The 17,744-nt window shown below is 30.3% G+C and overlaps 2 protein-coding genes across 2 annotated transcripts in view; one reads left to right on the forward strand and one right to left on the reverse strand.

The window, feature by feature from the left end:
• The window catches only part of LOC145271228 (uncharacterized), a 13,927-nt gene extending 8,577 nt beyond the window's left edge, over window positions 1-5,350 (reverse strand). Inside the window, exon 1 of the mRNA XM_080126784.1 lies at window positions 5,149-5,350. The gene's annotated coding sequence lies outside the window, so the exon portion shown is untranslated. The remainder of the gene's footprint in view (window positions 1-5,148) is intronic.
• A 10,633-nt stretch (window positions 5,351-15,983) lies between these two features.
• On the forward strand, window positions 15,984-17,017 carry LOC145270253 (uncharacterized). Its single transcript, XM_080125893.1, has one exon. The coding sequence runs from the start codon at window positions 16,319-16,321 to the stop codon at window positions 17,015-17,017; it is 699 nt and encodes a 232-aa protein (XP_079982019.1). The 5' UTR covers window positions 15,984-16,318.
• Window positions 17,018-17,744: the final 727 nt, after the last annotated feature.

The raw sequence follows: 17,744 nt of genomic DNA on the forward strand, positions 1-17,744 counted from the left end.
TGAATTTAGAATTGCATGGGGAGGGATGTGGCACTATTTTCCATGCCACTGTTTCTAACACGCTCTACAACATGCCCGAGCGGTAATTTGGCCATGAGCGTTGAGATACAAAGAAATCTCTTCCTATAATTGCCCCTTTTTTGTACAAAGCGGTCATCATTATCAAGGCCCGGAAGCCACTCAAGGATAAGGGTTATTGTAAGTACAGTACGTTAGTGTGGATATTTTAGAGTGTCTACTTAAGGGGGCGGTTAATCAGGAATTTTTTTACGTTTGACTTGAACACATCCAAGTTGTAGTCAGGAGGGAAGCAGGAAGAGGGAACAGAATTCCACAGGCGTGCAGTTCTAAGAAAGAATCTTTGTTCATGGAATTTACGTTTTGATTTAGGCATAGATGAAGAGTGGGGAAAATTTTTGACAGTCGATTCAGCTAGACGGGTGCTTTTTTTGTAAAAGACTGGTGAGGGGGGACCAGAGATTGGAGTTCAGACGAGCAACTGACATGGAAATAACGATAAAACAAAGATAGGTTTGCAACAGAAGAGAGGTTGCAGGGAAGAGAAAAGGGCATCCCTCACTAAGCCACGAAGTCTATTTTGTACTCTGTCAAGGCAGGATAGGCTGTTTTTAGTTGCTCCTGCCCAGATATGGAAGCAGTATTCCATCCTTGCGCGTACATGGCTTTTATATAGATAGAGAATTGCATCAGTAGTGAGATATCTTCTGGAGCGGTAGAAGGATCCCACCATCTTTCCGCGACCTTGGCAACAGACTTAATGTACATGTTCCATTTCAGGTCAGGAGTGAAGGTCTAGCCCAGAAGCTTGTCAAAACATGGGGTTTCTCCTAGACGAGAGACATCCATTTCAATTGATGCCAGATGGGGATCAGAGCGTTGATGATGTAAAGATAGGAGTTTGGTTTTAGATGCATTAAAGGTAACCAGCCACGCCTTTCCCCACTGAACCACTCGTTCGAGATCAGAGGAGAGAGAATCAGAGAGAGTTTTGTCATTTACAGCCTTTGATGTGTTGCCGTAGATGGTCATTTCATCAGCATAGATGTCAACGAATGATTAAGTATGTGTTTAGGGAGATCATTGATGTAGATAAGGAAGAGTTGGGCCCAGGATGGACCCTTGAGGGACTCCAGCATTAATACTGCAGGCCATCAACCACTACTCTTATGAGCCTATCAGAGAGAAATGATTTAATGACAGAGAATATTTCCAGTTATACCATAGCTGGAGATCTTGTGAAGTAGGCCTTTATGCCATACCTTGTCGAAGGCCTTTGATATGTCAAGAGCAATTGCCCTGTAAAGGAAACCTTTGTCAAGAGATTAACTAATCCTCTGAGATTTGCTATCTGTCTTTTTCCTGCACGACCAGCATGAAGTGAAGACGCATATTCTGACTCCCCGTAAATGGGGGGGGGGGAGCGCCATCTCCCTCAATACTAGTTAGGTTGGTTAGCTTTGAAAAGCTTATTGTCCAGTTTTTAATTGTAAAAGTTTTTGTAAAATATATTTTTTAAAATAAAATAGTTATGCTTTATATATATTACAATTGTGTTGCGTGTCATTTTTCTTGTGTCTGCCATGAATGCCTTCATAAGTGCCTTTATTGAAACAATGAAGCAGTCCAGAAAATGAAGAAAGAAAATTCCATTTAGCACGTCAACAAGGGTGAAGAGGTCAAGATGTTTCCTGGGAGAAGAAGGAGCCACACAACACATTCAACATCTCAGGTATGATTTTCTTGCTACAAAGACCCTAATGACTGGCCCATCTTTACGTCTTCCCGAGACCACTTAAAGACATTTAATATAACATGTCTGTCAGTCATACACCTCAGTGGCCGGCTGATAGTGGTATAAGAGCAGCATATCGGTTGCAGCTTTTTACAATCATTTTTTATAAACAAAACGTTTGTTACATTGTTGGGTGATTATAGTCTACATGTTGTTAACTATTCTGTACTTTCACCTAACAGATTAATAAACAAAGGATGCATTGTTACGTTGTTGCAAATTAGAGTTTTCATGTTAACTTTTCTGTATTGTCATCTAACAAATTAATAAACAATTTAAAAGTCAAAGTGAAAATTCGTTGGATATTTTTATTGTCATCATACAACAAACGTATTTAAAAAATTATTCGATTTAATGTTAAATGCACATTTAAAAGTCAATGTGAAAATTGTTCATGCTGTGGATTTTATATACGTATTCAAAAGCTGGACTTTGAAAAAAAATGATGCTATTGAGAAGTGAAATATGTATTCAAAGCTCGACCTTGTGATTATTTGTCGGACTATAGAGAATTTTTTATTTGCATTTGCAAGTCAAAATTTGAAAATTAAACATTCTATTGAACTTACAATGGTAATCTGAGTGTGTGATGCTGAAATTAGGTTGTATTTGAAAAAAAAAGTCGCTTTTGTAAAAAGAACTTTTAATGCGATTCAGTTGAATTTTATGGAAAAAGTAGTCGTTTTTAAATGAGAAATTTAAAAAGAAATTTGGTTGTATTAGCCGAAACATAAGTAGTTGGTCTTAAATGAAGAAGTACAAATTTGTCGTTCTAAAATGAAGAATTTTGGAAATGTGATTCAGTTTTGTTGTATTTAGGAGTCGTCACTTTTAAGCCGAGTATCGTGGAAAAGCAGGATATCTGAGTGGGCTAGGAAGTGAGATTAACTTTGATATCTGACTGGGTTAGTCAGTGAGACGAGCAGAGATGTCTGAGGCGGCTAGGGATCAAGACTAGTGGAAATATCTGAGTGGGCAAAGAAGTGAAACTAGCAGGGTTATCCGAATGTGTTAGTCAGCGAGACTAGCATGGATATCTAAGTGGGCTATGAAGCAAGATTTGCACGGTTGTATGTTTATGAGGTGATCTTTAAGGATCAGGGGGGGGGATGTGGTTTAGTGTGATTTGCATATCAATGAGTTTGCTAGACATTGGAATGAGAGCATATAAGACCGGCAATCAAGATGGCGGCAGTTGAGTTCTGGAGAACAGGAATGAAAGTGATGGAACTTAGAATGTCATCTGAATGTTGACAAGATTCCAATTTTTTTATTAGAATTATGTGGTATTTTTCCACTGTAGAGCATCGGTTATCTTAGGTTTGCCACAATGGATTCTTGTGACTTGTGCCGTAGGTAACACAAAAAGTATAACCTTGTCGGTCTATTAATGTTAGAAAAGATTTCATCTCCACTGATCACAACTTCGGAATGATTATCCACACCGTCAGTCTGATCATGTGACTTTTTATACCCAAATTATCCAATCAAATGAGTCGGACGTAATGGCTACCTCAAGCATAAACAGAATCAACATTCCCCCAAAACATTTTCTTTGCTTAAGCTCTTCCAGATGGTCGCAGGTAAATGTCGTGCATCACTTTTTCTGATAAGTAAATTGTTAGGTGGAAGTACAGTATAGCTTAAAACATGTGGGTTTTAATCCTACCTTCCTAAAATCAAAAGAAAAATCGATACAAGGATTTCCCTCTCCCTTTCACCGCCACAAAACTTTGAAACTGCGACCGAGTATATGTTTAGTTGATTGAAATGTGAGCAGGAAGCAGGTGTTTAATTCATGTTAAATGTATATAACAAAGTCTTAAATATTTATAATTTTTTTTTTTATTCTATTTTCCGTGATATTTTTTATGGCTTTTCAGACGCAATTGTAAAAAAAAGTAGATTTTCATTTTTTTTAGGATGGTGGCTTCGATTGTAAACATTTACCAATTATTTTTTTCTACATTAAATTTTAGTTAATTGGTGATTGTCAATAAATGGGTGCTCATTTTTATGTAAACTTTATTAAAGAAAGTGTTGCCTATTCTATAACCTTAAATATTGAATAAAATGGTACTAGTGCACTTATTGATCCGTGCTGAAATAATAACGTTATTATTTAAAAAGCCATTCTTAGCATGGGGAGGGGAGGGTGTTTTGTACCTATTTTATACTTTAACCTTACAATTGAATAAAAACCATATCATAAAACTTTCATTAAACGTGGAAATACGATTTAAAAAATAGCGCGGATCAGTAAGTGCACTAGCACCAATACTACGGTAAATTTTAGTTAATTGGTGATTGTCAATAAATGGGTGCTCGTTTTTATGTAAACTTTATTAAAGAAAGTGTTGCCTATTCTATAACCTTAAAGATTGAATAAAATATTACAATTCACATGAAAAACAGTAGACTAAAAACTGTTTTTAAAAATTAAAAAAAAAACAATTAAATATCAAAAAAGCAGTTTAAACCAACTTCGAATTAAATTATTTTGTTTATGGTAAACATTATGTTTTTACTAGAAATCACGTAAGTTTTACTTAAATAAACACATTTTTGACAAAAAGATCTAATAATCAGATTGAATACTATATTTTAAAGGGAGATTGTTTTATATGAAGAATCACTCCACCCTCGAAAATTCCTTTAAAATTACCACTCTTCTAGGTTTTCGGTGTCGCTGAAGACGAAAATAACGTTTAAAATTACGGAAATTGAGTAGTTTCCAAGATATGAAGAAATGGTAGTTTTAAAAAACTGGGGGATTACTTTTCTATGTTAATGTAACGTAAAATGAGCACCCACTTTGTGGCCACAATTTTTTCGGGGGGGGGGGGTTATTTTTTTATCCCTCGGAAAATCCTTTAAAATTACCACTGACTTTTAAAATTCCAAGAAACAAGTAGTTTCCAAGATATGAAGAAATGCACTCACTTTATGGTCACCTTTTTTTTTTTTTTTTTTTTTTGAGAAGGGGAATCAATAATTTTATTAGATTGCAAAAAAATAAACCATTTTTAATTTTTAAGATTTTGTGTAAAAATGTCCGAATTGTTTTCCTATAAAGTTTAGATAATATTTGTCAATTCTTAAATTTTGGGGGGGTATTTCTACTGTAAATTTATATTTCGTTTTCATTAAAAAAAAAATTCTGAGGTGCAAAATATAAACAGCTTTTCTGTTTCAGATTATTTCTAAAAGTTATTCAAACGGATTTTTGAAAGACGTAAAAATAACTTACCTTTCATATTGGATTGCAATAAAAAAATATTTTAATATTTCAAATTATTTTTAAGTTTTTAAATGATATTAAAAAAAACACTTACCTTTCATTCAGGGAATTAAATGCGAGAAAAGTGTCGTTTTTTTCTTTTGTGTTCAAAACAGAAAATTTGTTTTGTTTGTTAGGATTTCTTTAGTAAATTGATACAACTTTTGTTTTGTGTGTCCAATTCATTAAGAAATAAAATATATGAAAATATAAAAGAATCAAAATTAAAAGATACAAAACACGATTTAAACGTGAAATTATTTAAAGAAAAAAAACTGCTTAAGAACAAAGAACTTAAGGTCACCGTAAAACGGTGAAATCATTATTGTATAAAAATGTCCGAATTGTTTTCGTATAAAGATTAGATTATATTTGTCAATTCTTAAACCGTTTGGGGTATTTCTATTGTAAATTTATATTTCGTATTCAATTCATTAAAAAATATATATGAAGCTATAAAAAGCAGGTTTATTTTTTTTAGATAAAGCATTTCATTATCATTTGGATTAGTCGAATTACCGTTAACGCTCAAAATGAGAACAGTATTCCGAATAATAATGTGACTTCTTGCAACATATTGTTATCAAACTTGATTCGTTCAAACATACGGTGACGTTCACTCATTATTCCAGACTTAAACCAAATTATTCATTTGCCTGTTTCCCATAAAATCAGCATTAAACGAACCATAATGAAAGTGAAGTACCTGTTTCTAATTTGTTTGCTCATTTCAACCGTGTTTTGCGTTATCATCATTGTAGCTAGTTCAAGAGAGGCTTCATTTGTCATGGGTTTTGCCATCCTCCCATGCATTACGTGTCTTTGATAGAGAAGTAGTTTAATGTTGTAAAATGGATGCACCGGCTCCCGGGTGTGAATATGGTAGAGAATAGAAAAGGACACAAATCAATATTTTACTATTTACTGCTCGCCGTGTAACTTGATTAATGTTCAACGAAGGCTGGGCTGTGAAATGGAAAATAGTCCCAGAGTTAAGGGGTTAATACCATACAAACGGTAAATTTGCGACGGACACAGTTACCATATTCTTTTAAAGCACACCGAAAACTACAAAAAACTTTTCTTTTTTTTTTCTATACAAATGTGAGACGAACCTTAAAGTAAAAAAAAATACCGATTTTTTCTTTATTTTTTAATTTCCTCGTGTCTTTATTGAGAGATGAAAAAAAATCGAAACCTTTTAGCCAATAAACACTAAAATGCCCCCCCCCTCTCAGGTGGACAGAAAGTGGATACTCATTTTAAGTTAAATTTACATGGAAAAGTGACCACCCGCTTTTTGAAAAAATAATTTCTTCATATCATGAAAACTATTTTTTGCGACGGAAACGGTTTTCAGATTCGTTTTTAGCACACCAAAATCTACAAAAAAATATTTCGTTACATACGAACGTGAGACGGGCCTTAATGTAAAATGTTATCCCCTTTTTTATATCCAAGGTCATTGTACAGAGGGAGACAACTCCATTTCACTAAGAGATTCGTTCATTTTTTTTTCATCTCATAATTTAGGACGCTACTACTAAGGATATTTTTATTAAATCAAAACATAAAAAAAGATGCAACGATTTTTTTTAAATCTTTGACACAGTAAGTTTGGGAAAATGAGTTAAAAAAAACTATACAAAATACTGTTAAAAAAAAATCCACCGAATATATGTCAGCTTATGTCACGGTAACATATATTTAGCGAGTTTCCAACATTATTTTGCATATTTTTTTGGTTTTTAACTTCTTTTCCCAAATCTACCGTGTCAACGAGAGAGTCAGACGCCATCTTTAACTTTCCAATACATCGGTAAACACTGTATGTTTTTCGAGCTGAATAAACATGTTACATTAAATATAAACACTAAAAACATATCCAGTTAGTTAGAAAAGTAACTTATTTTGCCTTTGATAATATATATTTGTTCTATATTTGTTTTATGACAACTTTTTCGAATCAACAAACCCAATTAGTCTTTAAGCTTAACCCCCAAAGAATGAAAACCTTACAAAACATTTTGTTACTACATGTTTAAATTAACAAATAAATGTCTGGTAAGATTTGTTGCGAAAATAAAGGAAAATGCAACGATAGCTGAAGAGGAAATTGCGATTTTAACAAACAACTTTTTTTTAAAGCTGTGGCGACTTTTTTTCTGTAACGAATCTTCCCATAACATTTATTAATTAATTTTAAAAAAGTAGTAAAAAAAAAAAGTAGTCGGAAAAATTCCATTTTTCTTTTGTAATAACGAAAAAAGACACATATTAATGTAATTTATTATTTTTAATGTAAAAACAAAAAAAAGGAAACATATTGATATAATTTATCGTTTCAGCTTACTTTTTTTATTTTTTGATTTAATAAAAAAAATATCGTTAGGAGTGATGTCCTAAATTATGAGATGAAAAAATGAACGAATCTCTTAGTAATATAGAATTGTCTCGCCTAAAAGAAGGAACTATCTTATATTATCGATATGTTATAGGAGATTGCCTTAAAAACTTCAATTTATATTAATTAAAAACTATTTCATGAGATCAACAGAAATGCTCCAAGCAGTTGGTGTTTATTTTTTTTCTAACATTAAAAATAATAAATGATGGTAAAACTTGCGGTAAATGCGCAGTTTGACGGTTCTTGTAAAATTAAAAAGAGAATTTAAATTTCGTTCTGTTTTAAATTCTGATCATTTTTACATTACGTCCAACTCATCGTTCACATTCGACATGTCAACTTTATAGATTTTCGGGTATGCTGAAAAGGTTGTGGGCGTTTAATCTGAAAGCCGTTTTTAATATGAGAAGGTTAGGGGTGTCTATTTCGAATGTCGTTCTTAATATGGGACGTTGGATTGTTATTTGTTGTAAGTTTACCCGAAAACAGTAGTAACAGAAATGATTCATGAAGTTGGGCTTTTTTTCATATTACATTAAAAATAATAAATTATATTAATATGTGTCTTTTTTCATATTACATTAAAAATAATGAATAATATTAATATGTGTCTTTTTTCATATTACATTAAAAATAATAAATTATATTAATATGTGTCTTTTTTCATATTACATTAAAAATAATAAATAATATTAATATGTGTCTTTTTTCATATTACATTAAAAATAATAAATGATATTAATATGTGTCTTTTTTCATATTACATTAAAAATAATAAATAATATTAATATGTGTCTTTTTTCATATTACATTTAAAATAACAAATGATATAATATGTGTCTTTTTTTCATGTTATATTAAAAATAATACATTATAGTAATATCTGTCTTTTTTCATATTACATTAAAAATAATAAATGATATTAATATGTGTATTTTTCCTATTATATTACAAATAATAAATTATATAAATATGTGTCTTTTTTCCATATTACATTAAAAATAATTAAATGATATTTATATGTGTCTATTTTTCAAATTACATTAAAAATAATAAATTATAATAATATGTGTCTGTTTTTTCATATTACATGTAAAATAATAAATGATATTAATATGTTTTTTCATATTACATTAAAAATAATAAATTATATTAATGTGTCTTTTTTTCTTATATAAAAAATAATAAATGATATTAATATATGTCTTCTTCATATTACATTAAAAAATAATAAATTATATTAATGTGTTTTTTTTTCATATTAAATTAAAAATAAATAATTATATTACTATGTGTCTTTTTTTCGTTATTACATTAAAAATAATAAATTATATTAATATGTGTCTTTTTTTATATTACAATAAAAATAATAAATTATATCAATATGTTTTTTCATATTACATTAACAAATAATAAAGTATTTTAATATGTGTCTTTTTTTCGTTATGACATTAAAAATAATAAACGATATTAATATGTGTCGCACGCTGTTTATGTACCTGTTTTCCTTCTGTCGTCACAAACATTACTTTTAAAAGCATATTTTAAAAGCATATTTTATATCAGCGTGGGTCGCCTAAAATAACTGTCCAACCAAATCAAGGAAGTGTGCCCCCCCCCTGACGACGACCACGATGACGACGACGTGCACGTGCGCTAGACTCAACTACACTTGTTTAGATGTTGCCTTTCTATCTGTCGGAACAATTACGCAGCCTTACAGTAAAGATTGCCTTAAATAACTTTAATTTATATTAATCAAAAACTATTTCATGAGATTAACATATAAAAAGAAATTGAATTCATTGGCATTTTTAAATGCCGCTAAACTAAGGAAAGACAACTCTTCAGATCTTAATTTTTATTTCTGTTTGTTTCAACCTACTTCGATATAATTAAACAAATACAACGTTGTTTGATTTGATTCAATAAAAATATACTTCGATATAATTAAACAAATACAACGTTGTTTGATTTGATTCAATAAAAATATACTTCGATATAATTAAACAAATACAACGTTGTTTGATTTGATTCAATAAAAATATACTTCGATATAATTAAACAAATACAACGTTGTTTGATTTGATTCAATAAAAATGTGGTTGCTTTTTGGTTTTGTGATTTGGTTTAAATTCTACAAGTTTTTATTCGTTTGGATTGGTTCTCATTGAAAAGATTATGAATCTATGTTGTTAACATGTTAACGACCTTGACATTGAATATTACAGTAAAATATAAGTTTCTTTAAGAATTAAGGTATTTTGTGAAAGTGTTTGTAAGTTTAAATGATAGTAATCTTTTTGTTATGAATTTTGTTATTGGTGAATAAAATGTTGTGATATATTAATATTGGTGAGAATTATGTGGAATATATTTAGTATTTATTGATTACTGTCAGTGGTTACTATATACGTATAATATAAACACACTAGTATAAACATTACATTCCTAAAATTTGGGGTGGAATTAATTGTTCTATGTATGTATGTATATATTGTTCTGAAGTAGTTGATTTTTTCTACTTTTAATAATTTCACGTTTAAATCGTGTTTTTTATCTTTTAATTTTGATTCTTTTATATTTTCATATATTTTATTGCTTAAAGAATTGGACACACAAAACAAAATTTGTATCAATTTACTAAAGATTATATTAAGAAATCCTAACAAACAAACAAATTTTCTGCGTTGGACACAAAAGAAAAACGATTTTTTTTCGTATTAAATTGCTGGAATGGAAGGTAAGTTTATTTTTTTCACTTTACAAAAATATTATTCAACAACTTTAAAATAATCTTAAATATTAAAATAAGTTTATTTTTTATTGCAATCCAATATGAAAGGTAAGTTATTTTTTACGCTTTAAAAAAATCTAGGCACCGCCAAAACTGGGGGGGGGGGCAGGTCAGTACTTTTTGACGGACCGTCTTTTTAAAAATCTACCAAAAATCAGGTCATTATCCGATCAATACGAAATTTTCAGCGATTATTAGGAGAAGAATGAACTTTATAACAGTGTACTTATTTTTCATAAACGATATTTTTATATATATTTTTTTTTGCTTACAACCCCCCCTTGTTTTGAAGTGGGAACAAATATGTTTAAAATAATCATCTGAAACTGAACAAAACATATTGTGTTGTTGTAAGGGACAGAATTATAGATTAAAAAAAAAATTGTTTGCATACCTTATTTTGACGTCTGAATATCAAAACTTCGATTGTGTTTAATTATCCCGCTTTTGAGTTTTGAAGTGTTAAATTCGGTGAATATGTTGAGTAAAATAATTTAAGTTAAGCAAAACAAAAATTTTTTTTTAATATTTATACGAAAAAAGCCATTTTAAAATTTTTGATAAATAAATTAACAATTTTTTAGCGAGCCGAATAATGCATGACCATTATTAAACAGGGCATGCTTTGAATAATCGATACAAAAAAAAATTCGATAAATGTTGTGCCCTTTGTGTTAAAAATAGCATCATTTTTTTCGATCCCGTTTGAAAACGTTTGCCGCCTTTCTACTACGGTAGACCAAACGCACTGAAATAATTTTTTTTATTCTGCTTTAAATTGCCCCCCTCCCTATTTTGGGGAGCCTGGCCCCCACACACATACACATTAAAAACCAAACTCATACAAATGGTCACCCATCTGGTACTGGCCAGCCTCAGCTTAATAATACATTGAAATTTTCGTCACTGAAAAATAATTTTTTTTGGCCTGTTTTGTCTTCCATAGTTTTCTTCTTATAAAAAGCAAACGTAAACAGAGTCGATCTCGACTCTACATCGACGCGAAATATCTGGTTACCTATATGAATAAGTGGAATTATTTGAAATTCAGGTACTTATATTATAATATTTTTGCATATTTTCTTAGAAAATCATCCTAAATCTTAGTTAGACAATAAATAAATAAATGAATTATTTCAAAAACCTTTTTTTTTTAATATTTAAGTACGTTTTTTGTGCAAAAAATTTTAATTAAAAATAATAGAAAAAGTTTTACATTATTCTGTTGTCTATATGATAAAATTCAGGGTTTTATCTTTCTGGAAAAAAAAAAGTTACTCATAATAAATGTAATTTAGTTTTAAAAAACAACAACAACTTGATTTTGCGGCCATTTTTGGCGGTGCCTAATATATATATATATATATATATATATATATATATATATATATATATATATATATATATATATAGTCATCCACATACAGTACTGTTTCGCTGTTTCACAGCTCATCAGTGCGGCTAGACAGGCAACTACCTCAAGCCAGGATTGAAACCCGACCGTTTGTACGGCAGTCAAGGCTCCTAACCATTACGCTATTGGCGGCTGCTTGAACGAGTAGTGAGTTTAACGATGTTTTGATATCGTCTGAAATACATCCGCTCGATTTGTTTACACAAAGAGCGACGCTTATATGCTAATGGTAATTCGTGTTTCACTTCTCAATATGCTCAACTCAAGGTGAGGAGCACTATAGTCCTCCACATACAGTACTGTTTCGCTGTTTCACAGCTCATCAGTGCGGCTAGACAGGCAACTACCTCAAGCCAGGATTGAAACCCGACCGTTTGTACGGCAGTCAAGGCTCCTAACCATTACGCTATTGGCGGCTGCTTGAACGAGTAGTGAGTTTAACGATGTTTTGATATCGTCTGAAATACCTCCGCTCCGCTCCGCTCGATTTGTTTACACAAAGAGCGTCGCTTATATGCTAATGGTAATTCGTGTTTCACTTCTCATTATGCTCAACTCAAGGTGAGTAGCACACACACACACACACACACACACACACACACACACACACACACACACACACACATATATATATATATATATATATATATATATATATATATATATATATATATATATATATATAGGGTGCAATCAAATTACACGGCGATCTGAATGTTGTTCAGTATCGATTTGTGTTCTGTTATATTTTCTCTCATATTCACATCTGCGAGTCGGAACATTTTACAACATTGCATTACTTCTCTATTAAAGGAGGGGTAATACATGGGAGGGCACAAAACATGACAGAATGGTGATAACGCGACACATGTTTGAAATGCGCAAACAAACAATAAACAGGTACTACACTTTCATCCTTAGTCGTTGATTGCGTGTAAAACATCAGGTTTAAGTCTGGAATTATAAGTTAAGGTCATCGTAAAGTTAACGGAATCGAATCTGATAAAAATAAGTCGCAATTTTCATAATGTAATCATGTGATTATTGTTTTGTTTCTTGTTGGTTCAAATCTAGTTTTTGTTATTTGATTGACTTCGCTATTTGTTCAATTCCTTCCCTTTTGAATTGTGTATGTGAAATATTCAGTTTTGCATTTTTTTATATTTGGATATTTGGATTACTGTTCTCATCTTGGATGTAAACAGTAGTTCGACTAATCCAAATCATAATGAAATGTTCAATCTTTTACACGAGGAACAAAATAATGATTACACCGTTTTACGATGAACATAAGTTCTTTGTTCTGAAGCAGTTGATTTTTTCTTCTTATAATAATTTCACGTTTAAATCGTGTTTTTTTGTCTTTTAATTTTGATTCTTTTATATTTTCATATATTTAATTGCTTAATGAATTGGACACACAAAACAAAATTTGTATCAATTTACTAAAGATTATATTAAGAAAGCCTAACAAACAAACAAATTTTCTGCGTTTGACACAAGAGAAAAACGATTTTTTTTCGTTCCTGGTAAGTTTATTTTTTTCACTTTACAACAATATTATTCAACAACTTTAAAATAATCTTAAATATTAAAATAAGTTTATTTTTTATTGCAATCCAATATAAAAGGTAATTTATTTTTTACGCCTTAAAAAAAAATTCAATAATTTTTAAAATTATCTTAAACATTTTTTGTTGCAATCTCCCTAAAAATTATTGGTTCTTAAAATAATATTAAGCATAAAAAAAGTTTAACTTAATTGCAATCCAATAAAAATATTGATTTCGTGAATAAAAATGTGTTTATTTAAGTAAAATTTACGTGATTTATGCGGAAATCCTAATGTTTACCATAAACACAATAATTTGATTCGAAGTTGGTTGCATCATTCGTTGGTAATTTTAAGTAGTTTTAAGTGCTTTTTATTTCATATCGAATGTTAGAGCAGTTTCCGCTAACCTTGCGAAGTTCTAAAATGCCGTAAAACATACCCTGTTTTTTTTAAAAATAATTACTACTTTTTTAAATAGAAAAATGAATGATGCAGGTAAGTTGCAAAGTAATTTTTATTGTCAAATAATAACGCGCCCCAACATCACTCCCCCCCCTGCTCGCTCGCTATGTCCTGGAAAAAAAAATCCCCCCCGAACGTAGCTTGCTTGGTGAAGCCGTCATTTATGCTACAGCATGCATGCGCATAGCATAAACGGAAGCTGCAAAATGGTGAAAAGTTGTTCGTGGGTTCAGGGGTAAATACCATGCAAACGGTAAATTTGCCCCAAGTTTGACTATCAGATTCGTTGTCAGCGACCTCAATTGTATTTGGCGCTGCTGCTGCTGATAGCCCCCCGCCCAGTCGTCCATTTTTTTTTTGTTTAGCTTTTTTCCTTGAAAACATTACGACAAGTTTTCTTCTATTTGACTCCCATGCATGTGAAAAATAATTACGGTAAGTTTTTCTGTTATTATTCCCATGTTGTTGTTCCCATTTTAAATTTTATAATACATCGGTAAACACTGTATGTTTTTCGGGCTGAATAAACATGTTACATTAAATATAAACACTAAAAACGTATCCAGTTGGGTAGAAAAGTAATTTAACTTGCCTTTGATAACATTTATTTGTTATATATTTGTTTTGTGACAACTTTTTCGAATCTATGTGTACAGTAAAATAAACCCAAAAATGTTTTAGGTTTTGGAATAATGGAATAAGAATTCTTTTATTACGTTTACATAAAATTACTCTTTTATTATGTTTACATAAAATGATTTTTATTACGTTTACATAAAAGAATTCTTTTATTATGTTTACATAAAATAATTTTTTATTACGTTTACATAAAATGATTTTTATTACGTTTACATAAAATGATTCTTTTATTTCGTTTACATAAAATGATTCTTTTATTTCGTTTACATAAAATGATTCTTTTATTACATTTACATAAAATGATTTTTTATTACGTTTACATGAAATGATTTTTTATTACGTTTACATAAAATGTTTCTTTTATTACGTTTACATAAAATGAGCACTTAACAGAAAGTTAATAAATAAAAAATAATTGGTAAATGTCTACAATCGAATCCAACGTAGTTTTACTGCTAAAAAAATAAATAAAAATGTATTTTTTGTTTTTAAAAATATTCCGAAAAATAGAATGAAAAACACAAAATTTAAATATTTAAGACTCTGTTTTATAAATAAAACTGAAAATGAGCACCCATCCTTTCCTAATCTTCCTAATAATAGATTTTTCAATCTGATATTTAGATTTTTATGAAAAAAAAATGTTTCTTTACTTTCGTTATTTCTGAGAAAATAATGTTTACCATAAACAAAATAAGTTGATTCAAAGTTTGTTCAATTGTTAGACAACTGAGCAAAAAATGTTTTTTAATATTTTTACAAATACTTTTCTGTCCACATTTACCTAATATTTCGTAAGAGAATTGTTTGGGTTTTGATATTTTATTCAATATTTTAGGTCTTAGAATAAGGATAATTTTCTTTAATAAAGTTTACATAAAATGAGGACTGATTTATTGGCCATCACCAATTAACAGAAATTTAATATAGAACAAAATAATTGGTAAATATTGAAACCAGCATAGTTTATCGTTTTTTTAAAGATTTTTTTTTACTTTTAGATGTAGTTTTACGTCCACAATTATCTATTATGTAGCTAAATCATAATGTTTATCATAAACACAATAGTTTGATTCAATTCGGTGGAGAATTCCGTTTGAATTTTGATATTTTATTTAATGTGTAAGGTTTTATAATAAGAATAAATTTCTTTTATTACGTTTACATAAACTTAAAAAAGAAAAAATAATTAGTAAATATGTATAATCGAAACCAGCATAGTTTTTCGGTATTTCATTGTTTTTTTTTTTGTTTTTTTTTAATATTTCTTTTTTTTTACTTTTAGTAGTTTTCTGTCCACATTTATCCAGGGTTGCGGAGTAGGAAGGAGTTGGATTTTTAGCTGGAGTAAGAGTTGGATTTCTAAGAGTACTACCCAACTCCGACTTTAGTCCAATAAATTTAAATAAAGAGTATTTTAAATTTAAACAATATGAATGTGAATTAAGTATTTATTTCTGTGATTTTTAAATGTTTTATAAAGTTATGTTTCTTGTTTTGTTGGCACGATTAACATAAACAATGATACAAAAATAGTTCATTTATTTTTTACTTGCAGATGTTCCTGCTTCAATGATATTAAAAAATTAAATTTCATTTTTTTTATTTGCAGATGCTCCTGCTTGAATGTTTTAATGAATATTAAGGGACCATCCTTGTCCTTAAACAGTATTCTATACACAATTATTTCCTTATATGGCAAAAACAAAAACGTCTGCACACAACTTTATTAGACATATATGTGTGAAGAGTAATTTATTTAATATTTAAACTTTTACACTATAAAATATCTCTTATCAAAAAAAGTAAGTGATACAAATGGAAATTTGTTAGCATAAAATCTAACTCGCATAAACAACTCCAGATTAAAACTGAAAAAGTCAGGATAAAATGACATATTGTTAATAACTTTGTAGTGAAAATCTTGCTCCAGGAGCAATTTCATTTAAATATGAATAGACACATTAGGGAAAAGCCACATTCTTGTGAAGTGTGTGGATATTCTTTTTCTCGAAAATCGAAGTTAGTGATACATATGAGAACTCACACTGGGGAAAAGCCACATTCTTGTGAAGTGTGTGGATGTTCTTTTTCTCAAAAATCGCATTTAGTGATACATATGAGAACTCACACTAACGAAAAACCACATTCTTGTGAAGTGTGTGGATATTCTTTTACTGAAAAATCAAAATTAGTGAGACATATGAGAACTCACACTGCGGAAAAGCCATATTCTTGTGAAGTGTGTGGATATTCTTTTTCTCAAAAATCAAACTTAGTGATACATATGAGAACTCATACCGGGGAAAAGCCATATTCTTGTGAAGTTTGTGGATATTCTTTTTCTCAAAAAGTAAACTTAGTTTCACATGTGAGAATTCATACTGGGGAAAAGCCACATTTTTGTGAAGTCTGTGAATATTCTTTTACTGAAAATTCAGCATTAGTGAGACATATGAGAACTCACACTGGGGAAAAGCCACACTCTTGTGAAGTGTGTGGATATTCTTGTTCTGAAAAATCATCGTTAGTGATACATATGCGAAATCACTCTGGGGAAAAGCCACATACTTGTGAAGTGTGTGGATATTCTTGTTCTCAAAATTCGGCATTAGTGAGACATATGAGAACTCATACTGGGAAGAATTGAATGCCTACTCGACACCATCCTCGGTTGCAGTCTCTCTGTACAGGGGTTTCCCAGGAACTCTGGTATGAGGATATTTTCAATTTGAAGTAAACCCTGACTAAATATTTGAATTTAAATGAAAATGAAAATTAAAACTAAATCAACAAACTGGCAGGATGTCGCCCAGGATAAAAAGACCCCCTTACCTTTGTTAGGCACTCGGTCAGATGAGGAAAATAACGATGCACCTTCTCCTAGGTATGTTGCCACAAGTAACAACACTAAGCTGGACACTCCACCATATCTGTAAAATTCTAGTCCTGAAATCATTTACTTTTTATGGATGATTTGAAACTCTATGCAGAATCCTAGAAACAACTTGTCTCTCTGACATTGTTAAAAATTATACTGAGGACATCTGCATAGACGTTGGATTCGACAAATGCGCTAAGTGCACCATAAAAAAAGGAAGAAAGACAGCATCAGAACATCTTAATCTTGATAATGGTTTGAAGAAAATGCTGTCTATGATTACCTGAGAGTAGAGGAGAATTAAACACTTGAACATGGAAGATGAGAGAAAAAGTTCCACGACTTAAAAAAATCCTCTCATCATAATTATCAACATAAAACAAAATTACTGCCATCAATCAATTGGGCATACCCTTTGTCTCTTATGGATTTTGCATGATCAATTAGCCATAGAACTGCATCAATAACCTTTACGTAAAAACTGGGAAAATACTGG

This window comes from Euprymna scolopes, chromosome 46, assembly GCF_053919585.1.
Source record: "Euprymna scolopes isolate OS-2025 chromosome 46, ASM5391958v1, whole genome shotgun sequence".
NCBI classification, from domain to species: domain Eukaryota; kingdom Metazoa; phylum Mollusca; class Cephalopoda; order Sepiida; family Sepiolidae; genus Euprymna; species Euprymna scolopes.